Source organism: Chelonia mydas, chromosome 7 (genome assembly GCF_015237465.2).
Source record: "Chelonia mydas isolate rCheMyd1 chromosome 7, rCheMyd1.pri.v2, whole genome shotgun sequence".
NCBI lineage: Eukaryota > Metazoa > Chordata > Testudines > Cheloniidae > Chelonia > Chelonia mydas.
This window is the reverse complement of record NC_057853.1, coordinates 117,876,335-117,901,478: the sequence shown is the minus strand read 5'-3', so window position 1 is coordinate 117,901,478 and position 25,144 is coordinate 117,876,335. Positions and strand designations below refer to the sequence as shown.

The 25,144-nt window shown below is 41.9% G+C and overlaps 2 protein-coding genes across 18 annotated transcripts in view; one reads left to right on the top strand and one right to left on the bottom strand.

Annotated features, from left to right (window-relative positions):
* Nucleotides 1–5,178, bottom strand: part of STN1 (STN1 subunit of CST complex) — a 64,495-nt gene extending 59,317 nt beyond the window's left edge. For 3 of the 11 annotated variants that reach the window (XM_043551924.1, XM_043551928.1, XM_043551926.1), the window contains exon 1: nucleotides 4,997–5,144. The gene's annotated coding sequence lies outside the window, so the exon portion shown is untranslated. Of the gene's footprint in view, nucleotides 1–4,988 lie in introns of all 11 variants that reach the window. The other 8 variants (XM_037905690.2, XM_043551929.1, XM_027820333.3 and 5 more) reach the window with 7 other exon arrangements.
* Nucleotides 5,179–6,104: 926 nt separating this feature from the next.
* Nucleotides 6,105–25,144, top strand: part of SLK (STE20 like kinase) — a 62,045-nt gene continuing 43,005 nt past the window's right edge. For 6 of the 7 annotated variants that reach the window (XM_043551922.1, XM_037905684.2, XM_027820307.3 and 3 more), the window contains exon 1: nucleotides 6,105–6,254. In XM_043551922.1, coding sequence (XP_043407857.1) covers nucleotides 6,105–6,254 — 150 coding nt within the window. Of the gene's footprint in view, nucleotides 6,255–6,362; nucleotides 6,382–25,144 lie in introns of those variants that run through there. The other variant, XM_037905687.2, reaches the window with a different exon arrangement.

The window sequence follows — 25,144 nt, the reverse complement described above, 5'->3', positions numbered from 1 at the left end:
TAACACTAAGCTGGGGGGAAAGATAGATATGCTGGAGGGTAGGGATAGGGTCTAGAGTAACCTAGACAAATTTGAGAATTGGGCCAAAAGAAATCTGATGAGGTTCAACAAGGACAAGTGCAGAGTTCTGCACTTAGGACGGAAGAATCCCATGCACTGCTACAGGCTGGGGACCGACTGGCTAAGCAGCAGTTCTGCAGAAAAGGACTTGGGGATTACTGTGGACGAGAAGCTGGATACAAGTCAACAGTGTGCACTTGTTGCCAAGAAGGCTAACAGCATATTGGACTGCATTAGTAGGAGCACTGCCAGCAGATCGAGGGAAGTGATTATTCCTCTCTATTTGGCACTGGTGAGACCACATCTGAAGTATTGCGTTCAGTTTTGGGCCCTCCACTATAGAAAGTATGTGGACAAATTGGAGAGAGTCCAGTGGAGGGCAATGAAAATGATCAGGGGGCTGGGGCACATGACTTACAAGGAGAGGCTGAGGGAACTGGGCTTATTTAATCTGCAGAAGAGAGGGTTCCAAAGAGGATGGAGCTCGACTGTTCTCAGTGGTGGCAGATGACAGAACAAGGAGCAATGGTTTCAAGTTGCAGTGGGGGAGATCTAGGTTGGATATTAGGAAACACTGTTTCACTAGGAGGGTGGTGAAGCACTGGAATGGGTGACTTAGGGAGGTAGTGGAATCTCTGTCCCTGGAGGTTTTTAAGGCCCGGCTTGACAAAGCCCTGGCTGGGATGATTTGGTTGGTGTTGGTCCTGCTTTGAGCAGAGGGTTGGACTAGATGATCCCCTGAGGTCTCTTCCAACCCTAATCTTCTATGACTAAAAAAACCTTTCATCTGAGGATCTGAAATTGCTTTACAAACATTAAGAAAAAGAAAAAAGTGGAACTACAATATGTCAAATCTTATTGTTCAATCACAGAGTCTTTATGGCATCTCTTCACCACATACTTCATTGTTTATGGGATCTGTAGATCTTCTAGAACTTGGAAGCAGGGAGCTTGTCTACATACCAGTCTAAAGCACAAAGCACATTTGGGGCTTTATATAACGTGTAATTCTCTATCTATTGACATGGTTACAGGGCTGGCTGCACCTCTGCCTCCCCATGCTTCTGGTCTCTGAGTGTACCAGGTCTCAGGCCTTGTGCCTTTACCTGTCCTGGGCTGGAATTGTGCAATTTTCCCCACTCATAGACCAGGCCCTGGGCTACAGGACCTTTTGCATTACCTCCTTCTTATTTTGTACATCTGACTGAATTTAAGTACCCGCAGTACTTCTTTCCTTCAGGAGTCCGTGATCGGTGATACATTGTGATCAGACAGCCTTCTTAAAACCAAAGTATTGTTTATTTTAAACAGTAGGAACAATGCATTTAGAGGAAAAAAAGGTTTTAAAACAATCTACACTTATTTCTCTCTGACTTAAAGGCTTACCATATGCTGATGGTAACCTTGGAAGGCCTAACTTTTTCAGAAATCCCAGAAGGTGCCTATGTTAGTTTGGTTGCCCCAAAATGCTCCTCTCCTCCTACCCCTCTTTTCAGAATGTGTTCCTTTTTTAAACCATTTGATCTCCTGTATGTGTGGACCTTTTCCTGACCTGGTATTATCTCATAACATCCCTCAAGTATCTGTAGAGAAGTAATTTATCTTGAGCCATTTCTTCACTCTCTGCTGGTCTTTACTTACAACCCATATTAAACTACACCAGTATATTCATAGAATAAATGACTTAGAACCAGGTCAACATACAATATTCATAAATTATTACAGAGCAGTTCCAATTCCATGACACCCATATTACATAGGGATAAACTGATGCACAGAAGGGTAAAGTGAATTGCTTACAAAGTTAGTCAGTCACAGGACACAAGAGTCCCAATTTCCTAACCCCTGCTCTATCCAACAGACTATCCTCACAACTACATTCACCCTCAAGAAACTCTAGAAAAGTCTCTGTCTTTGGGCTTGACCCACCTACTTCTGACAGAAGCTTTTGGGCTTAATCCAACTTCTGTTGAAGAAAATGGAAGCTGGACTGCTTTTAGGGCTACAGGATAAAACTTGTGCTTTCACTTTCCACTTGTTTTGATGTCCTGTCAGTGGACTGGTTCAAAGGATGTTAATCTTGGTTTGGAGCCAAATCTGAGTCTTTGTAAAAAGTAAGCTTTTACATAACTGAATGCCACCAGAAATGCTTTTTAAAAAAATCCAACTTTTATTTTTAAAACCAAACTGACTTTGCTATTATTCAGCCTGAGGGAAAACTGGACTTTTAAAATCCTGAGATTTCATAATTTAAGGTGGGAAACGTTGAGAACCCAGGAAAATCAATTTTTTAAAAAAATATTCAGCCATAACAGTTTCTTTCTCACTCGGTTTTAATTCCAAACCATCTTCATGCAACTTCCAAATGAACCTGGTAGCTGTGACTGGCCAACCAGAATCCAGGTGTGGTGGGAAAACAGAGACTAGTCTGGATGGCTGTTGTCATTTTATCACTACCTCACATCCATAAGTGGGCAGCACAGCTCTGGTACCTGCCACCTGTATTGGGAAGGAGTCAACACAGAGAGAAACTACAAAACCCAATATTCTCCTTGAACAAAGGAGATCAGTATTACCATCCATCTCTTCTAAAATCAGAAATATTTGGGAGGTCCCTTATTCTGTCAGTTGTATTCATAGCAAATAATTCTGGACTGGTAATAGAACCTTAGGTCATCTATGACATTGTGATAATATTTAGATTATAAGCTCTTTGTTGGGGCAGCATCTGGCACTATACGACACCAGTCCATGCCAGGGGTTCCTGAGTACTACTGCAATACAACTAATATTCTTATCACTAATTATGCAATGTCAGCAGCTTTCTGGAATTGAAAGGTTTACCACTCCTCCACAAACAGTTTCATGCCAAGTTCACCTCCTACCTACCTCTCTGCCCTTGTTTCTTTTTATTCCACTTCCCCAGTCGTCACTATGCCCTTCTCCCATATTAGTTGTACCTTATTCCATGAAATCTTCTTCCTAATGTGCCCCACCATGTTATCATTTTCTAAGACCCTCCTTAAATAATACTTCTTTCAAGTGTATTATAAGTCTTAACCCTTCCCATAGTAGAGAATAAAACAGATGAGAGACGAAAAAAAAAATGTAACTAACAAGAAGTTGTTGACAGTACTGCTCAAGCTGCTTTTCTATCTGAGGCCTCGTCTACACTATAAAATTAGGTCGGGTTAGCTAAATAGCTCAGAGGTATGAAAAATCCACATCCCTGAGTGGCATACTTAAGCCAGCTTAAACCCCTGTGAATTCTTCCATCGACCTAGCTACCGCCTCTCAGGGAGTAGGATTACTTACGCCGACAGGAGAATCCCTCTCGTCAGCATAGATAGTGTCTACACTGAAGCACCATAGCAGCTGCAGCTATGCCACTGTAGTATTTCAAGTGTAGACAAGCCCTAAGTGGTTATAAACTCATATAATCACTGTAATATCTTAGTACTGTACCTCATGGACATGGATGAATTTATATTCATCCCCTACGCCCACCCCGTGAGATAGGAATGCATCATCTTCCCCATTTTAGACTGAGAACTGAGGCACAGAGAGATGAAGGGTCTGATCTTTGGAGGTCCTGAGTATCCAGAATGCCCAATCTAAGCCAATAGCAACTAGAGGTGCTTGGCCCATCTGAGAATCAAATGCATCCGATGAAGTGAGCTGTAGCTCACGAAAGCTTATGCTCAAATAAATTGGTTAGTCTCTAAGGTGCCACAAGTACTCCTTTTCTTTTTGCGGATACAGACTAACACGGCTGCTACTCTGAAAAATGCTACACAGTTTGCCCAATGGCACACAGGAAGTGACCGAGGTGGGAGGCAGAGGAGGGAATCCAGCTCTCTCAAGTCCCAATCCAGTGTCTCAGCCCAAGGCCATCCTGCCTCCTCTTGCATCCTACCCGTTGTCTGGGACAGGGGTTCTAAAACTGGGGGTCAGGGCCCCTCAGGAGGTCACACAGTTTTACATGGGGGGGGGGGTCAGCCTCCACCCCAAACCCCGCTTTGCCTCCAGCATTTATAATGGTGTTAAATATATAAACAAGTGTTTTTAATTTGGGGGGGGGGGTGCACTCAGAGGCTTGCTGTGTGAAAGGGGTCACCAATACAATAGTTTGAGACCCACTGGTTCAGGAGTTGTCTGTTTGAATGGTAAGCCCTTCAGGACAGCCAGCCTATCTTCTTTGTGTGTGAAGCACCTGACACTTTTTGTGGCATATAAACAATAGTAGCATTACAACAGGATCCCTGATGCAGCGAGTGGGGGAGCAGGAGAAGCAAGTCTAGTCCATTACTTAAACCCCGTAAGGTGCCAAACCCATAGGACGCAATGACATCACACCTTGCTGTGACCCCAATGCACCAAGCGCTAGTCTAGAAACCACTCTGCTTCAGAAACAAAGTACAGGGCCAGAGCTTCCGGCACAACCCCCCGCTCCAGCTAAACAGCCCCCCAAAACTTACAACCTCCTACTCTCCCATCACACCCTGTGCCGTGTGCCCTCCCTCAGGGGATGGAGGTGACCCCACCCACACCCTGCCTCAACCTACCAGGCAAGGAGCTGGGAGGAAAGGGAACTCCCGTCCCCTGCCCATGTCGCTGTCAGGGAGGGTTCCAACTGGCGGGGGGGGCCACGGTCAGGAAAGGGGAGAGTCTCCCCCTCCCCCCTAGTTGGGGGGGGGCACGGTCAGGAAAGGGGAGAGTCTCCCCCTCCCCCCTAGTTGGGGGGGGGGGCACGGTCAGGAAAGGGGAGAGTCTCCCCCTCCCCCCTAGTTGGGGGGGGGGGCACGGTCAGGAAAGGGGAGAGTCTCCCCCTCCCCCCTAGTTGGGGGGGGGCACGGTCAGGAAAGGGGAGTACACCCTCCCCCAAGGCAGTCAGGAAAAAAACCACCCCCCCGAGAAAAAAAACCCACCGTCTTACCCGCCTGAGAGCTCTGCGCACTCCTATTGGCCCCTCGCGGGCTCTCCGGGATCACGTGGAAGAGGCCGTTACCGCCCGTTCGGCTGTTTAAGCTGGTCCTCTAACCCCGCCCTTTTCTCCAGCCGGCCAGGGAGCTTGAGAGAAGGGGGAAAACGTCTCCGGGCTCGGCTGTCCGCGCGCATGCGCCAAAGGGGGAAAATCGGCGGAAGGGGGAGGGGGGCGCTAGAGAAGTGAGGCCCGGCCGGGCGAGCGCGCCGCGAGAGACGGTTCCGGGGACGGGGGCTAGAGGCGCGCGCGCGAGTGACTAAGTAACTGACTGACTGAGGGGGAAGAAGGAGGCCGCCGCCGCCGCGGCTGGAGGAGCCTGACGCTCCGCCCCTCCCCCCAGCCGGCCCTGAGCGAGGAGACGCCGGTTGCCGCCCGGAGGGAGATCGGCCGCCTGGGCTCTGCGCCTGTGAGGAGGAAGCGGGGAGACGCCGTCTCCTGCCGCTGGGACCCTGCCGCCCTCCCCTGTGTGACTAGGGGGACCGGACAGCCCCCTCCTCCGGGGCCGCAGGGGGACCCCGCGCGCCTCCGGGAGAGGAGGTGACTCCCACCCCGGGGAGAGGCGGCCCCAGGTGCCGGCTACCGCACCCCCCCCCGCCTCAGCGAGCCGTCTCCAGCGGGGTAGGAGCCTCCACCGACGATGTGAGTGAGGAAGTTCGTGCTTCGTCCCCACTCAGCCTTGGACGCTGAAGCCACCGTCCCCGGGGCGAGCAGGGAGCCGGGCGCTTGTCGCCGGTGTGGCGGCCACGCAGCCGGCGGTTGTCGAATCGCGACTCGGGGAAATAACCCAGCCCTCTAAGCACCGAGGGCGGGGGGGAATCTCACCCCACGCCCTGCCTCAGCGGAGCACCCCCGGGCCGGGGGCTTTCCACGCGCGGCGGCGTGGGGGGGGGGCGCGTGCGGGACAGCGCACTTGCCAAGACACTGCTTAGCTTTTCCCTTGCAGAAGGTGGAGTGACACATCGTGAGACGCTGCTCAGAGAGCTGCTGCTGTTCCCACCCTCTGCGGTTTTCTTTCAGTTTTTTTGGAACCATTTTATTATTTTTTTTAAGGGAGGAAAAAATGTCTTTCTTTAACTTTCGTAAAATCTTTAAGCTCGGTGGTGAGAAGAAAAAGAAACAATATGAGCACGTCAAGAGAGACTTGAATCCGGAGGAGTTCTGGGAGATTATAGGCGAGCTGGGAGATGGTGCTTTTGGTAAAGTGTTCAAGGTAAGAGAAAACTTGAGAAGTGGCAGCTAAGTCTCATATGGTATACTTTCTTGAAATAAGTGCATCGCAAGCTTGCCTTTCCATAAGGCCTGTCGTCTGAGGATCTCAAAGCATCTTTCTAACATAGATAAGTATTATGCCCATTTTACACTTTGGGAAACTGAGGCAAATAGGTTGTGATATGCCCAGTCACACAGCTAAACATTGACAGCACTGGGCTACCTGAAAATCCTGATCATCACAAAGAATCATAGAAACTGGAGATGGGAAAGTCCTATTAGGTCATGGTCCCGCCCTCTCCTCCAGCCTGCCACTGCTGAGTTGTTCCTTGCTCCTGCATTTTTTTTTCCCTCCAGTGTTTTGTTTAGTCTGGCTTTTAATCTGTCAAGGGATAGGCTTCTCTAGTCAAGCATAAGCTCAATTTTCTTTCCCTAGCTACTTTTTTGTAAAATATCACACTTAAAAGTAAAATAGACTTAAATGTCTCTTATAGTAGCTTGAGTGCTGATCTTGTGATATTTTTAATGAGTCCATTTGCCTTAATAAAATATCTTGTTCTCTTATCAGATTGAATTAAATGCCCCAGGGCTATCCAGGTTTTCCTTTTTTAAGGATGTGTGTGTTGGTTGTCCTAACTTGTTTCAATGACTTGATATAAAATGTTGAAATATAGCAATATAAGCTATATTTTTATAGGCTACTTACTAGATGAACCTTCACAGAAAAAACCTACATTGTAATAGTTTTAAATTTGTTTCATAAAGATGCTATCAGATAAATGGCAAGAAATAAACTCATGCCTTCAAACAGTCTTCTCTGCTGGCTTTGGGTTTCACACAGGGTGTCAGTGCCTCTAGTTTGTTTTATGGAGTGCATGATGGGCATGTTCCTGTGGAACTCCTTGCCTGAGGAGGTTGTGAAGGCTAGGACTATAACAGGGTTTAAAAGAGAACTAGATAGTCATTAAAGGACTTAACCTATTAGCCAGGATGGGTAAGGAATGGTGTCCCTACCCTCTGTTTGTCAGAGGGTGGAGATGGATGGCAGGAGAGAGATCACTTGATCATTACCTGTTAGGTTCACTCCCTCTGGGGCACCTGGCATTGGCCACTGTCTGCAGACTGGATACTGGGCTGGATGGACCTTTGGCCATACTTGGTCAGACCATTCTTATGTTCGATGTTTCTTGGTGGCGAGGAGAGAACTGCATCCTCAAGACATGATGCAGGAAGGTGATATCTTGAGCAGGTTCATGGGATAGAGTGTAGAAAAAAGGATACCAGATGCATTGTTGCTGGAAAGTAACTAGTTGTTTCAGTCAAGAAGTTTTCATGTTTAAAATACTGCATTTCAGTGGGACTACAAGATCGTTTACACCAGGGGTTCTCAATCTTTTCCTTTTGAGTTGTGTGTCGTCGTCCCCACCACAGCCCACCTGTGCCACAACAACTGTTTTTCTGCATATAAAAGCCAGGGTTAGGGGGTAGCAAGCAGGGCAGTTGCATTGGGCCCTTTGCCACAGTGGGCCCTGCGAAGCTAAGTTGCTCAAGCTTTGGCTTCAGCCCTGGGTGATGGAGCTTGGAGCCCTGGGCTTTAGCCCCTGGGAGTGGGGCTTTGGCTTTCCGCCCTGGGGCCCAGCAAGTCTAATGCCAGCCCTGCTTGGCGGACCCCTGAAACCTGCTCACGGACCCCCAGGCGGCCCTGCATCCTGGTTGAGAACCACTGGCTTACAAGGGTTCCTTATCCTCCAGCAAATAGCAGCTATTCTGGACAGAAGCAATTTTGCATTTTCTTATGTTTCTTTTCCAAATTGTTCAAGGGAATAACACTTTCCATTAATGTTTTTGTAAGTAGCATCTCTTGCATGCCTTCCTTTTCGCTAGGGCCATGTCTAGGTACAGCGCTGCAGTGCTGTAGCTGTACCGAGACTGCTGCGCCGCTGTCGCGCATCTGTTGAAGAGCTTCCCCCATCAGCATAAAAACTCACCTCCGCGAGTGGCAGAAGGTATGTCGATGGGAGAAGCTCTCCCACTAAGATGGCACTGTGCATACAAGCGCTTATGTCACTCAGGCAGCTGTAATATTAACACACCTGAGCAACGTAAGTTTTGCCAACATAGTCCGTAGTGTAAGATATAGCCAAAGTCAGAAAACTTGTTCTAATTCCAGAGTCTGGTTTTCAGGACTCTTGTATGTAAACAACATCCTTTTAAAGGAACACAGAACTTGATTTTATTTTTTTAAAGCAAAGTTGAGATTTTCAAATCAGTATAGGGGATTGGTACATCTTCCAAGAAAACGAATGGATGATGTGTATCTAAATCCTTTAGATTGTTCTGAAAATCTCAATCAAATCTGATATAGCAGAGCACCCTCATAAATAGCATGTATGGACTCAAATTTTTTTTTGAAACTTCATAAGTGTTTTTTTTTAATTTTCTTCTGATTATTATAATGGTCTTTCCAGCAGGGGAGAGTGGGCAGGCCCCAGAGCAACACCACTAAACGTTCTCTGGCACATCCCCTTTCCATGTGCCCACACATGCCTCCTCTTCAGTTTCAGCCGCTAGTGACAAACACACTATCTGCAGGATCTGGGTAAAATCATGTAGTGAGCTCCCCTGAGAACACCACCAGTGATGTTGTCATACTAGTGCATGAGGCAGAAAGTGCAACTGACCAACAGAACAGTGAAACTGTTCATTTTGGCATTTTGCATGTGAACGAAGTAAACCTAATAAAAGAGATTTCGCTCCCTCCTCCTCCCCCCACAGTAAGTACACATTTTTCAGCAGAAAGTGTGACTTCTAATTTGATGATGTCTCTGCATTCAGAAAACAAAACTTTTAAATGCTGAAGTTGTTCACAATTTTCAAACTAAAAATATTTTTAGAGAATCTTGGTATTTAGATTATAGTATTCAGAATGACACTTGGAATTCCACAGTCTTGTTACTTGTGCGCTCTCAAACTTTTTTAGTTGAATGCAAAAATCTGTCAATTTTCACATATTTTAAAACTACTTAAAACTACTCAATTTTAAACTCAATTTTAAAAAATGGAAAGTGGCAGATATCTATGAGTAGGATTGCTCTTATTTTCTGAGGAGTTCCACTTGTTTCTATTTATAATTTGAGAGGGAGATATCTAAACTACACATCCTATATGTATTGCAGCTTGTTCACTGAGGCTGTTGCACAGAAACTTCTTAGTTCCAAGTGTTAGAGTACGTCACAGTCTTAACTCCTTGACATATCCTGGCAGTTTCTAAACAGAGACGCATAACATATTTGACTAAAATTATTGGAAGGATGTTGAATTATTTCAATAAAACAGAACTGTTGCCTTTTAAAGACAATTTGTATTTAGTGATTTATAAAGTAACGAATTCATGCCAACACATTTTGGAAAAACTACTCTTCTCCCCTCCCCCCGCCTCCAAATTATCTTTTTGAGCATGCCAGGCTTTGCTAATGTCATTAACATGCTTTAGTAGTGTGTGTGTGTATGTATATATTAACTACATCTTGAATACCAATAAATGGTTAAATTACAAAGCAAGTATAAATAAATCTGTTGAAAAGTGATTAGAGCTTTATCTGGCATCCAGAAGGGGGTGGGGCAAATAGAGCTGTTCAGTCACAATTCCATTCTGAAACTAGCAGCCAAACCATGTTAATTAAGTAGATCCTGGCTCTCAAAGCCTTTTACCCAGTGAATCTAAATCAAGCCACATTTGTTATTTTGCATAAAAGCAGTGAAGAGTACTCAGAAGTGTCTTCTTATAGTAGTTTTTTATTCCTGGAGTGAACATAATTTTCATGGATACCATAATGTCAAAAGCTTAAGGGAAATAACATACTACTTCCACAGCCCAGTTTTCTCTGAACTGGATTTAAGTAGACTAAAACATCTTTTTATGTAACTGTTAAGACCCTAGGAACTTTTGTGTGAATGTCCGTATTCTCAGTGTTTCAGCAGTATAATAAAAGAGCACTAAACAAATCAGATTTAGTTTCTTGGGTATTTAATGCAACTCAAAGATCGGGTTGCTTACTTGCTATAGCTTACATTTAGAAACATCTTTTAAGTTGTAATAATTCATTTTCAGTTGACAAAATATGCTTAAGTAACCCCCTAAAACTTTTTTCTTGAACATATTTGTTACTATTGGTCATATGAAATTATGACTTGATTGATTTTATTAATATAAATTTATTTAATACAGGATATATTAACCTAACAAAATGTAGTTGAAGTCTTTAGGATATCTAATTTGTGGGTTACATTTTTTTTCTGCTAATGGTAGGGTTCTTTTTCTCTTCCTAATCATTTATGATTCCAGTTCAATTCAGTTTTATTAGATTGCATATGACATGTCTTTTGCACATACAAAAAGTTAAACATACACAATGTAAAACAGAAACATTCATATAATTAAAATGTCAATCAGAACTGCATAAAAACTCTTCTTTGGTGCAATGCTAAAAGAGCAAAAATTGCCACTGATGTAATTACTACCAGGGATTGAGAAAATATTTAAAACATTATCTTTTGAAATGATGTAAAAAAAAAAAAATACCAAAGAGGTAAAATCCACTGTGCTTTCTGAAGCTGAAAAATTCTGCAGCTCAAAAATAATGAGGTAGGTCTCCCAACACTCTAGATTTACCTGGGCAAAAATAAAGATGTGAAGGAACTTGTTCATATCTGCCTCTAAGGATAGCAATTTCCATGGTTTGGAATCTTGATTAAATGAGGATTTGATAACTCATTAAAATAAAAACGTGACCATCTTCAAAGTAGAGAACCCAAAGGCAAACTTAGACTTATGAATCACAGCCAGATCTTCTTTTTGAGGTAATATCTTTCACTGTTGGAGTAGTTGATGATGCTGATTAAAATATATTGACAATAGCTGAGTAATAGAAAAACTCAAGCTAGCTATAATAAATTGGAGTGTCTTATACCCTGGAAACAATACACAGGTTGTTCCTTCCATCTCTTGAAGGCAAAGATGGGGCAGTCTATAATCTGGAAAAGTACAGATCTTCAACCAAAATTTAAGAAAAGCAGTACAAGCTCTACTAATAAAAACACGTACCGTGGCACATAAAAACAAGGCGGACGGGGTGAGAAAATGAAGGAATAAAGTTTCCTCAGAAAATTATTTGAATGATCGCTAAGGCTGAAACTTGGCCTCTAAAGCAAACTTTGACCACACAGAGAATCTGCCTTATTATTTCAGCATTAAAAATTCTTGGCACTGGGGAAACTCTGTTCCCCCATGCAAGCAGGTAGAACAGAGCACACCCCTTGAGCAGAACTAAGGGCCTTTTGTTTTAAGTCTTTATGATAATGTGACGAATGGCCCAGATGATGAAAGTTTTTCCCTAAATAAGTAAAAGCAGAGACTTGTTCTACAAGGTGGCCTTCTATCTTCCACTCAATTTGAAGAGGATTTTTCCCAAATATGATGATGATCTTATTCTAATTGAGAACCAGGTCTCAAAGTGCACTAAAAAGAAAAACAGGATCATAACTGGCAGAGGCCTCTTGAAGTTTGCAATAAAACAGCCATGTCATTGGAATATAGTAACAAGAGTTATCCCAGTTCAATAAATAGTAAAATTTTCTGGTACTGGAAGCATTTGTACTGATCTGCTCATGTTGTCTTAGCCCTGGCGGGTTGAAATGGGCTATCCATGCATTCAGGTTCATTAACTTACGGAACTTCTAAATAACATTTAGAAATATCTTTGATACTAGTTAGGTAAAACTTCTCAATAGTCAATTAAAAACTAATATTCCCACTGCAAATCTCTCCCAGCTAGATCAGAGAGGCTACATAACTGGAGACTGCTGCTGGCCTTTCTCATATTATAGGGATGGTTCAGGTTGGATAAGGCTTTTCATTCTAGTTAGTTTTCAATCACTCAAAACTTCCACTTTTTAGGCAGAATTTTTTCCCCTGGTTTGCTGTGTGCTGGGGGGTTAATTGTTGAGGGAGTTTGAACAAAAGCAATTAAGTTACTTCTGAGTATGAAGAGAGTGGGGGGGAAAACTTTCCCTATATTTTTTATATATTTGAAATTTTTCAGGGAGAACGGCCCTCAGTGGAAAAAAAAATTTTTTTTTAAAGGAAAAAAAATAGTTCTGATGCAAATTCTTTGATTTGGTCAAGGTCTGACTCTTTGGAAAATCATTCTGAGGGATGGTCTACTCACAGTTGTAGCTACAATGTAAATTGGTTTAGAAAGTGATTTGGTTAAACTGGTGAAACCCCTTATGTGGTCTCTCTTGTTTCAGATTAAAAGGCCATATATTTATTTAATTCAATAACTAATTGATTTAAACTAAATCAATATAAGGAACTCAAACTGAAATTAGGAGCTACCACATAACAGGTTTCATCAAATCACTTTCTAAACTGATTTATTTAATTTGGTGTTCAGATTATGGGTAAACAAGCCTTTGGTGTACATAACGTTGTTCATGGGTTGGTCCTGCTGTACTCCTAAAATTCACTGTTAAGGATCCTGTATTTTATGAGTATGCATGACTAATTTAACTGCAAGAATGCCCCACTTAGCCCTCTGAATCAATCAGAAGTGGCCAGGACCCACTTCCAGTTTAATCTGCCATCTTGGCTTGTGAGAAGAAAATTGCTTAAAACTTCATTAACTTACAGGATATGAACTTTCCTAACATCTAGGCAGTGTTTTCCACCCAGGCGCCTCTAGAGAAAGCTCTGCCAATAAGTCTGCTCCCTACAATCTCTTGGTCTAAGTGCAGTATCCTATTTCCATATACAATTATTCATCAGAAAAAATTGTCTTGCAAATATTTTAGTTCTTCAAAAATGTTCATGCTTCTTGTTTTGTCCAGTTATTGTCCCAGGTCTAGGGTGACAAAACTTTAGCTCATGTTAGATATTTACAGGACCTGTACTGTTTTCTTATCAGAATTCAGAAAATCCAAATCCTGTTTTGCTCTATATGAAGGCAACAAGAGTTTCTCAACTTCATTTTTGACTTGGCATTTTTGCTGGCTTAGCATAGGTATACGAAGTGATGAAATTTCCTTGGCCTAACAAAGCCCATTCTTCTCTCTACCATTGCTTTTTGGGTTGAAAGAGAGAGAAAGTTGTCCAGAACAGCCACAGACTCCAATTTTTCCAAATTTTCTACTAAACCTAATCTACACTGGAAAATGTTTGCTGGTACAGTTATACTGGGAAACCCACCTAATATAGATGCAGCTTATATTGGCAAAAAGTACTTTTGATGGTATAGCTTATACTGTTTCCCCAAGCAAAATAAGCTATACCAGCAAATGCACTTTTATGCCTTTATACATGTTATGATGTTTTGCGGTCCACCGAGACTAGCAACGGATTCTGTCACTGGCTGCCCTGTAACCTTGGGTGGGGATCTTTATGCGGTGCAGATATAGTTCAGATCCTGGATACCAGTAGCAAGCCCACAAGCATAAGGTTTCATGCTGGCTCTCACCAGCCTAGTTACTCTTTGCAGGGTGACACTGTGACATTGCCTAGGGTACAATCTGGACTGATAGACAACTGTGTCCCCTCAATTCCCCAACCTGGGGTGCCTTTTACACTACTTTGTTATGAGAGCAATCACTTCTGGTCTGCTCTCACATTGTCTCTGGCATGTAAATCACTCCCTGCTGTAGCCAGCCACCCATGAATTGCACTGCAGGACAACACCAGCAAACTTCCAGTCCTAAACTTCCCCCCAGAAATGTGCATCTTGTATTGCAGAGCACCCTCCTGGACAATATAAGTTCATATAAAGTCAGTTATTTATTAATAGAAAATGATATGCAAAAATCTTGTTATCCCAAATGGAATTTCCCAGACACTTCAACCCAAACGTATTGGTGTAGATAAAACAACAAAACAACTGTATTAACTACAGAAAGATAGCTTTTAAATGACTACAAGTAATGAGGTATATAATTCAGACTTAGTTGCATTTTACCTTTTATTTCTTTGTAACCAATACCTAACTTAAGCTAAATGAATATAAAGCAAAGGTCTCTCACCACATGTTCCAGCAGTCTTACTGACAACCTCTTTTAGTTAGGATCTCTCTTCCAGTCCAGTGCTGCTTCCCTTGTTCTTCAGGTGTTGATGATGCTGTGGGCAGAGAGCTGGGGAGAGATGATTTGGGCCATCTGCCCTCTCTCTTTTTATAGCCCTTTCTCTTGCACAAGAATCATCTCCACCTGATGTTCAGGAGACAAAGTCAGTGTGGCCAGAAACCTTAAACTGCTTCTTTGTCAAAATGTAGATTTTTTTTTTTTTAACCTGCACCATCTCTCCTGCCGAGGAGTGGCCAGGTAGTGGTCCATTTGATCTTGTTGACACCTGGCTGAGGCATTTGGCTAGCCTTTTGTCTCTGGGGACCTTATTTGTGGCTGACCTCCAGAACACGTTGGAACATGTCTTGGTTATATTATACAGTGAAATCTTATGTCTTTACTAAGGCTGTCAAGCGATTAAAAAAATTAATAGTGTGATAAATCACACTGTTAAACAATGATAGAATACCATTTATTTAAATAGGTTTGGATATTTTCTACATTTTGAAATATATTGATTTCAGTTATCACAAAGAATATAAAGTGTACACTGCTCACTTTATATTTTTCTTTTTTACAGTGCAAGTGTTTGTATAAAAAATAATAGTATTTTTCAATTCACCTAATACAAGTACTGTAGTACAATCACTTTAGAGCCTACAGATCCACTCAGTCCTACTTCTTGTTCAGCCCATTGCTCAAACAAACAAGTTTGTTTACATTTATGGGAGATAATGCTGCCAGCCTCTTGTTTCAGCTTGAGTCTCATGGGTGTGAATTTTTCACACTTTTGGGCAACATATCTAGGTTGATCTATGTTTTAGATGTAGACCACACTTCAGTTTACTTTTACTCAGATGTAACATGAATTCTTCAAATAACTGCATTGTTTACTGTTATTTAATTAAAACACTTACAAACTCAAATTCTTTATTTAATCTCTACTTCCTAAGTATACCTCATCATTATGTTAAGCAGGCCTAAAGAGTTTGTCTTCTGGATATGACTTTTGAAACAAAGCTGAAAGCTTACCATGTGTAGAAAACAAAGGATTTTTTTAGTCTCACTGATCAGCTTGGTCAGCTGCTCAAAGTCAAAACTATCCTTAATGTTGCAGTGCACCAAGTAGTATGGAGTAAGAGTGTTAACTTTATTTTTCACACTATTGTAAATGATTTTATTAAAGAACATGAGAATATCAGGTAAGAATAAGGCAGTCTTTCTCATGATTAAAGAGTAAGAAACAGTCTTGGTGCACATAACTGTGTATGCTTCCTTGTTGCCTCCATCACTTTGTGGTTTTGAGAAGGAATGGGTAGAGCAGGAAAAACTTACCTACAATCAGTAAACTATTGTTTGAGAATTTTACTATTTATATTTTTAATGGATCCCTACTGAAGATGGTCATCTTTATTCATTATAAAAGGTTTCTCTTCATCATACCCACACCAATTAAATGTTTTAAATAAGCAAGATGGATAACACAAGTTGTTTAATGCCCCATCATTTTATGTATATTCTTATAAGTCATTTGGTGTATGAGAGTTTTGCATTATGGGTCCTGATCATATGAATAATGTGTTGTCTACATTTTACTCTTGAATGCAGTGAGCACACAAGGGCACAGAGGATAAATATAGAATATGTTCATGATCACTCCCTTTCCTTTACCAGGCAGTCATCTTTTCCAAAACGTGAGCTCAGCTATATAAATTGTTCTGCCACTCTAGTTAAGTACCTTATTTGAAATAAGAAACCCTTACTTTAATTTCTGAAGGGTTTTCTAGTACTCTGCATCACCTATACTTACAAAATTTCTAATTTTTAAGGTCCAGAAATCTATGCATAGTCTATTATAGTTAACAATCTATCTGTAACATCTTGAACTATTACTGACATTTTTATTCTCCAGATTGTTTGTATATACTTTATATAGTAGGACAGATGCAACCATTTAAGGTTGTACAACGGTTTCCATAATAAAGTCCTATTTTCAAACTGTCATAACTTTGAACAATGTTTAAACATTACATTTTTCATGCTCTGTTTATGAAGTTGTATTTTCTTGAATGTTCATCCACTTCTGAGGGAGAAAAGGCTGTTAAAAATCTTGATTTGCTTGCTTTTTAACAGACCTTACATTTAAAGTGGCTACAATTTTAGAGTTGCATCTTTGGTATGAAAATAGTCCTCAGAGGAGCAATACAGACACATTCTAGATGAAATTGTTTTACATTTGACTAAATTATGAAAATCATACTTGAGAGAATGCTCTATGTGTATATTTGTTTTGGATTATTTAAGTGGCGCAAAAGAAAACTTTTTGCCACTCTTCTTTGGTTAGGGAACTGAGGATGAAGTTCCTGATGTGGGGGGGAGAGTTCTGTTCATCCAAGACTTTTCCTTTTGTCTGTCTTCCTTCCAACTCTGGTTTCATTTCTACCCCTATCCAAGGAGGTGGAATGCCTGAGGAGAAGCTGAATCTTCAGTTAGATGCATTTGAAGTTAAGGAAATAATACTACTAGTTATCTCTTTTATATAGCACTTTTCATGAAAGGGATATGAGTGGAAATGCAACAGTTCCCAAAAACCTGAAGTCAGGTGATCCACTTGCCTTTTAAAAGCCTGAATAGAGGTCTACAGTAGGGCATCTGAGCTCTGAGGCATTGCCCTTGGTCAGTCTTTGGAACAATCTGAGTGTAAATTTTAAAGATGTTTCTGGGTTGAAGACTTTCATACCTATTATTCCAAACAGTGCATCATCAGTACTGGTATAGACAAGGTCAAGGTTCAGACCTTTTTACCAGTGTCTTTAACCCTGCTCAGAGCATGATAGTATAAGAACTTTTCCCCTATTTACACCAGAGGTTCCACCATTGGTGGAGTGTTAACTATGGCACACAAGTCATGAACATTTCTAAGGTAAATAAGGCTTAACTGTTCTCAAGTCTGTGTGGAACTAAAGTCTTGATTAGGGGACTGTTTAAATATATTTTTTTGGACTTCTTGTTGTTAAAAGGAATTTTGTGGCTTATCAGCTAACCGTAGCTACTCAATGCAGTGACAGTATAGGAATCAAAAGGCCTTAAGTGATTCAAGCAGGAAATGAGTCATAGCCTATGTTACGTGTTTTGGGAAACCCTGGGTCCTGTAAAGGGCATTCTTGTCCAGTGACATTTGTCTTTCTGCAGCCTTGATCAAGGGTGGCTTATAGCACGTAACCAAATCATTCCTGACTCAAAGAATTTACGCTCATTTTTTTTAAAGCCCTGGAGCCTGAAGTATCACCTTTTTAGTATTTTGCCTTAAAAACAACAAAATGTATATGCTAATGTCAGGTTGCACAGTTATGTGAAGAAATACCAACATTAGTTATATACATATCTTTACTTGCCTTTGTGCTTGTCTTTCGATAGTCTGTCACATTTCGCACAACCACTTAAGTACACTTACCATCTTCCAGTAGGAGGTACAACTTTGTGTAGGCCAGTTCATGATATTGTACTGTTTGAATATTACATGGTAAACCATACTTAGATCTAACTTACTAAAGAGTGAAGTATAGCACAGAGTAAGTGAAAATGTGTTAGCATACAAAGCATTGTAATTTAATTCTAAACCCCAGATTCTTTCTATGATTAGATTATCAGTGCTGCTTCATTAATACATGTTGTAATAGCTCCTTGTGGTAATTTATACAGTTAAATATTTAATACTTGTGAAACTTGCATACAGTTTTGGGATGTTTTACAGAAAAACCTAATATTCATTTTATTGTATAAATATAAATGTTTAACATTCAAATCCATAGTGTGTACAAGTGTATCTATTTCCACTCAAATATTTAAGAATTTTTAAAAGAAAGAAAATCCAATATATGCTGAAAATATTTAGTGTTACTTGTATTCTGACCTGCCATAAGACTTAACTAGACAAGGCTCAGTAAAACAAGGAATCATGAAATACAAGTGGAAAAGTAGACTTCATTTGTATTGAGCAACAGCTTGAGGTACTGCACTAACAAATTACTGTTCAGAAATTTGTCTCCAAAGGATAACTAATATTGAACATGTAGTCACCCATACTGACAAAATGCATATATTAGAAAATTTACATAAACCAGAAACATACAAGGATGAGTACTGAAGAATGGTAAATTGCAAGATGCTGTACATGTGCAGTTTTACCTGTACAATATATTATGCTCTGTTGGAAAAATATGATTATATAATGAACTCTAAACACGTAGACACAAAGTTGCAGCATTAAGGTTGAGCATTCAACTTTAAAATTTCCTGATGTATGTTTACGTGTTCAGCCTGACGGTTTTTCACGTTCCATGTTGCTGATATGTATAAATACATGTATATTTATATAAAACACAGTTCTGAGAACAGTTATTGAGGAGGATCTGGATAGATCAAGGCTGCTTCCCTTAGGCTCCTCAGTTATATTTTAAAAGCCCATTGTTGTCCTTTCCAATTTTATAACCACTATTTGAAACAAATCTTATTCAAACCTAGTTCCACACAAAATCTGGCTACAGGATGGCACTTTACCGGCCTCAGAACATCCTCATACATCATGATGATGTCTGTTTACTTTTGGTGAGTCTAGTAGTTTGCCTGTCAAGAAGAAAGTGAAGTGAGTGAAATTAAAACATTGTGCTATGATACATTAACCAAACCAAGTTGATTAACTTGACAGTAGTGTGCAAAATGTCCCAATCCCTTCTTAAATGCAGAAGAAGTCATGGCCCCACCCCTAAAAAGATTACCATTTTAAAGAAAGACAACAAGCCAATATTTTATGCAGTTGGTGTTGTCTATTCTGAAATCTAAAGTGCGTTAAACTGAATGAGACAGTTTAAAGTAAATGGAATTCAATCTTAAAATAACATGGTCTGGTGTACATTTTGTTCATTTCATATTTCATTAAAAGCCTCAATTTTGTTTAAATTAAGCTAATGCAAAGTTTCAAAACAACAGCAAAGAGCAAGTGTAGTCAAAATCAATTGCATTACTGCGTAGGATCCACCAGTCTAGAGCTATTAAATTACTCCAGTGACAAGTCTGTTTCAAGTAGGGCAGGGATTAACTGCTGCTTTTCTGTAATGACTATTTTTTAATCCGCCTAGTTTTCTTACAGCTTAATAATGAAGGCAATTGCAGTTGCAACTGCCAACATTTCTCCTTTTATTTCTTTCTTATTCTTAAGCAACAGATGAGCAGTTTTTTCTTGGTTGAGAAAAGCAAAATGTCAAATTGTTCTTTACAAAGAGTCCAAAAACTTAATGGTTAAAGGACTGGGTCTTGTCTTGAGAAATATTCAGCCAGGCCCTTGACTCTCCCTCTTGCAAGCAGTCCAGTGAGGAAAAGAGCTTTAGCTTTGGCCAGGATACAGTAAGCTTGATAAAACTTGGACTGTGTATTAGATAATTTATTCTTGCTGGGCCCCACATGTCTCATGATACTCTGAGCACAGAATTATGTTCCAGAATCAAAGCTTTCTTTTAAAAAAAATATTTCTAATTTTTTATACAAGTTCGCTAATATATGGTAGCCAACACAAGGTAAAATCCTAGTGAAGACAAGTCAGTTTGCAGTTTTCACCCAAGTAAGGCCATGTCTACACTACAGAGTTTTGTTGATGAAAGTCAGCTTTCTTCAACGAAACAGTGCAGGTGTACACACTACAATGCTCCTTCCGCTGACAAAATTCTCCTGCTTTGCCAACAAAATAAAACCACCTCAATGAGCGGTGTAGAGCTTTTTGCAGCAAAGTTAGGTAGAAAAAGTGTCACTCTAGACACTGGGTTTGATTATGTCGCTGTAAATGGCCTCCAGGAGGTGTCCCACAATGCCCGCCCTGACTGCTCTTGTCAGCAGTTTGAACTCCGCTGCCCTGCACTCAGGAGCACAGGCATCCGCCCTTCCCCCTTTAAAGGCCTGGGAATTTTTGAAATTCAACTTCCTGTTTGCTTGGCGTGGGCAGCAAACATTGCATCTTCCCAGCCAACCATGGCAGTGCCATGCAGCAAATACTCTCCTGCTTGGAGCACATCTGAGTTGTTGGATGCAGTCCCAGCTGTGCTCCAGCCATAGGAACTTCAATACCTATGGTCAGACTTCTCATGGCGTGTCGAAGACAGGCTACAAATGGGACATGCATTAGTGCCATGTGAAGATAAATGGGCTGAGGCAGGCATACCAGAAGGCAGTGGAGTCAAACGGTTGCTCTGGTGCTGTGCTGAAGACCTGCTGCTTCTATAAGGAGCTAGGCGTCCTCCTTGGTGGTGACCCCACCTCCACCCTCAAGAGCCCCATAGGTACTTCGGTGTAACTAGAGACAGTGGACAGCAGAATCAACCCCAAGGACAAAGTTATGGATGAAGAGGTAGAGTTGGAGGAGGATGTGGAGCACACAGCAGGGTTGTCCAGTGGCGCAGCGAGTCAGGATCTCTTTTCCACTCGGGGGGGTCTAACCAGCCCCAGCAGTCCATCTCTGGTGCGCATGATGCAGGAGAAGGGAGCTTTGGTAAGTGATCTTTTTGAGTTGATGCTGCATGGTTATCTGAGGTTATCTAAAGTAGAGCTGTCCTTTGCTCTGTATATTCTAGAAATGGGGAAAGGGATAGAAATTTACAAGACTAGCTGTGTTTGCGTGTGCCACACATTCCTCTGTGCAGCACAGCAAGATTTCACAGGAATCTTCCAGAGAGATCTCTAGGAAACTTTCCTGGAGGTACTCGCCAATCCTCTGCCGAAGGTTCCTTGGCAGAGCTGCTTTGTTCCTTCTCCTGTTGTAGGAAACTTTCCTGTGCAAATTGGCAAGAAGCAAAGGGACTCGGTCTGAAGCTGCAAGCATGCAGGAGATGTACGAATGCATCCTTGCTTATCCTCAGGAGAGAGAGGTTGGCTTCAGTGACCCCCATCGGTGGAAGATGGTGGCAGAATTTACAATATTGTCCCTAGTTGTCTGCAGAGATCCCCTTAAAAAAAACACCTAGGCAGTTTGCCCCATCTTGAGCACGCATCCCCCCGGCCCAGGTTGAACTCCCCATATTTAGGACGTTCGCTGAGCTTTGTGCTTGCCAAGAGACCATGAGAAACTGATTCATGTTTAAAAAGAGGTGCATTTTATTACAATGATGTTAATGCATGCACAGCATTGAAATCATGCTTCTGTTTATTGTTTCTTGTGCGTCTGCAGATGTAGCCTTCAGGGGAACCCCCTACACGCTGGTGGAGCGCCTCCACCAGATAAGAAAGCAACTGAGGAGGAGCAAGTTAGGGAATCCCATTGCTGCAAAGTCATCCGCTATCTCATGTTTCCAAGAGTGTCAGTACTTCATAGCAGAATGCAATTAATGGCTCTGCACTCTGTGTTAATGCAACCCCAATGATGGACTTCCTGACTCCAAACTGATTCATGAGCAGTCTGGAGTTTCCAGCTTCCACACAGCGATCGCATGCTCCTGTCCACCATTTTGGTGTCCTTGTTCTGCAGTGCTGGGAAGAGTTCCACACACAGGTCCTGGAAGGTGGCTTTCTGCATTCAAAAGTTCTGCAACCACTGTTTGTCATCCCAGACCTGCATAACAATGTGATCCCACCACTCAGTGCTTGTTTCCCGAGCCCAGAAGCAACAGTCATCGTGTCAGCTGCTCCGTGAATGCCAAAAGTAAACTGGTGTTGTTTCATTCCATGGCACACAGCAGGTCAGGCACTTCTGATACCTGTTCAGATTGGGTGCTCATGATATACTGCATGACCAGTCACGATGTGTTCATAACAGTGACCACAACAGTAGAGAGCAGTGCAGGATCCATCCATTCAGACAGAGATGGCAGGCTTCGGGTAAACAGGGGCCATTGAAAAATGCAGTGAAACACAGTTGGAAGCCCATGTAGTGATGGGATGGAAAAAAACTGCATCATGGGACGTTGAGCACACACCCATGATGCACTGTGATCCACTTTGCCTTCCCACAACACCTAGCTGCAGAAGGTAGCAAGTAGCACAGTGGGATAGCTACCCACAGTGCACTATGCTCTCGATGCTAGAACACCAACTGTGATCACACTTTGCCGACAGGAGCGTTGTGTGAATATGCACAAGTGATGTAATTATGCCAGCTTTTGATCATTGATGTAACTTGCGTCGACAAAACTCTGTAGTGGAGACGAGGCCTTAACTGTTTGAGGTAAACCCTAGGCCTGCTCCTAGCCGGTCGAGGTAAAGACTATGAGGAAAGCCTAGGGTTTACCTCAACCTGCTAACTTGTGTGAAAACAGCAAACTGACTTGCCTTCACTAGGATTTTACCGCTTGTTGGTTACCATGTATTAGCTAACGTGATTTAAGAATATATCTTTTTTTCCTTGTGAAAATTATCCCCTAAGTCTATAAATACTGTAGCCTGAAACAACAGCTCAGAGATGTGAACTTCTCATTTATCTCAGTAGGGTGGTAATTCTGAAATTTAATGACCATTTAAATGTCAACACTTAACTGTTTCCCTACTGATAAGTTTAGCGAAAATATCCATTTTAAGGGGGTAAGCTGCCCTAAAGACACTATGCCAGGATAGCTGTGTCAGCATTGCCCTCTAGTGTTGATGCAGCCTACACTACTCCTGCGGGAATTCTGGGCCAAAAAATTAAAAATTCTGCACACAGTATTTTCAAATTCTGCATATTTTATTTGTCAAAATAACACAATGTAATCACACCAGTTTCAATTATTTTTGGTCATTTATTTCAAAATACCTGTCAGTAAGTATGTCTGTAACAATACAGACAACAATTGTTTTTTGACAAATAGATTCCTTACTAGGCATATTAATACAGAATTCTGAGTAATAATTCATTTAAACTACAATACAGAATCATATTTCCTGCACCTCCCAGAAGCAGTGCAAAGGCTGGGGGGAATCAGGGGTAATAGAGGAGCTGAGGGAGAGGGGAATAATTTCTGGGAAGGAGCCTGGAGGTTGTTGGGTATGGGTGGGAAAAGTATGGAACGGGGGTGTTTTTTTGGTGGGGAAGAGGGGAGGACTGTTAGGGAGCTTTCCCCATGCAGACCTGGCTGTCCCCAGCCTCTCCTATTCAGTCAGGCACTTGTGTCCCTCCACCCCCACTCAGATACCCACTCCCCTCGTCCCCCTGTGTCCTTGCACCCCCTGTAAACATGTGTCTCTGTGCCCCCACTCAAACACCCTCTGTCCCTATGTAGCTCTGCATCCCATCACCATGTGGCCCTGTTCCTCCACTCCCATTCAGCCCCTTCCCCATCTGTCCTCTACCACTAGTCCTTATGAGCCCCAGTCTGACCCCCCTCCCACCAGCACCCTTGGCTGTCTTTCTCCCCATAGCTCCTGTCTCCTGACCTGGCCTCACAGGCACTGCAAAGAATGCTCTGCAGGCTCTTTCTCTTCCCAAGCTGGGTGGGAGTCCTGCTGTGTTCTATCACCACAGCACCCTCTGGTGGGCAAAAGGCAGAACTGCAGCAACTTTTCAGCAGAAGCTTTTTTTCTGCGCAAAAAAATTAAAATATGCACATGGCCAGTGGTGCAGAATTCACCCAGGAGTACTATACTGACAGAGGGGTTTTTCTGTTGGTGTAGGAGCATCACCTCCCCAAACACGGTTAGCTATGTCAATGGAAGCCCTCTTTCAGTCAACATAGGTGAGTCTGCAGAGGGGGTTATGTCAGCTTAGCTACATTGGTTGGGATGGGTTTTTTCCACACCCTGACCCAGGTGTCTATGCTAATATAACTTTTCTAACATCTTAAACTTTCTCCTATGTCTTCCAGCTAACTAGCTAAATTTCCAGCTTTGCCTGATACCCATGTTGCTGGAGTTTTGTTGATAGTATAGAAATTTGCTGCATATTGAAAAGATAATTTAATTTAAAATATGAGCAGCTGTACTGGTTATTACCCATTTTCATATTTAATTCAATAAAATTCTACATTTTTAAATTTCAGTTATATTACTGGTGACTTTCCAGTCTATGGGCTCAGAAACCATGGAGGCTTACCTTAGATCTTCACTTCAGATTCTGTGGAATAGATGAGTTCTTGATTATAATTAACTCAGTGTAAACCAGACCCTTTTCATAGAGCCTCCATTTCGGCACTCAAATCACTAGTCACTTTTGAAAATCTTCGCCTTATAATTTAAAGGCACAAACCAAGAAAAACAGAATTAAACAAGATGTAATTAATGTGGAATGGAATGTAGCCATTAGAGCAAGAACACCTTCTCAGAGCGGTGGGTTTTCAGTAATTTCTTGAGTAAAGAGACACAAGGCCACTCACAAATGTTACTTGGGGGATTATTCCAAGCATATATCCTGTGGCTTCTTTCATTTCAGACTCGCTTTCCTCTGCTTTTTAAATATGCTACATTAACCTCTACTCAGAGAATGAAACATTGACAAGAGGCCTACAACTCATAATGCTAAACCTACTTGTGTCAGGATACTACAGACGTTGAGAAATTGTGAAATACAGCTGAAATGCCTTGGGGAGAGGTGTACCCTACTCAGCCAGTTGCAAAGAAAGAGGGTTGTCCTGAGATTGATGTGAAAGTGGAAATACCAAACAAGACAGTCCCTGCCTCAATGAGCTTTCAGTCTAACAAAAACAAGACTCAATGAGTGTAACAGAAGGAACTGGGGAGGAAGGATGAGGAAAATAATAATGAGCTTCTGCCTGATGAAAGGGAAAAAATATTCCCTCCACACTGGAGCCTCCTGGCTGTTGCCAGGATTGA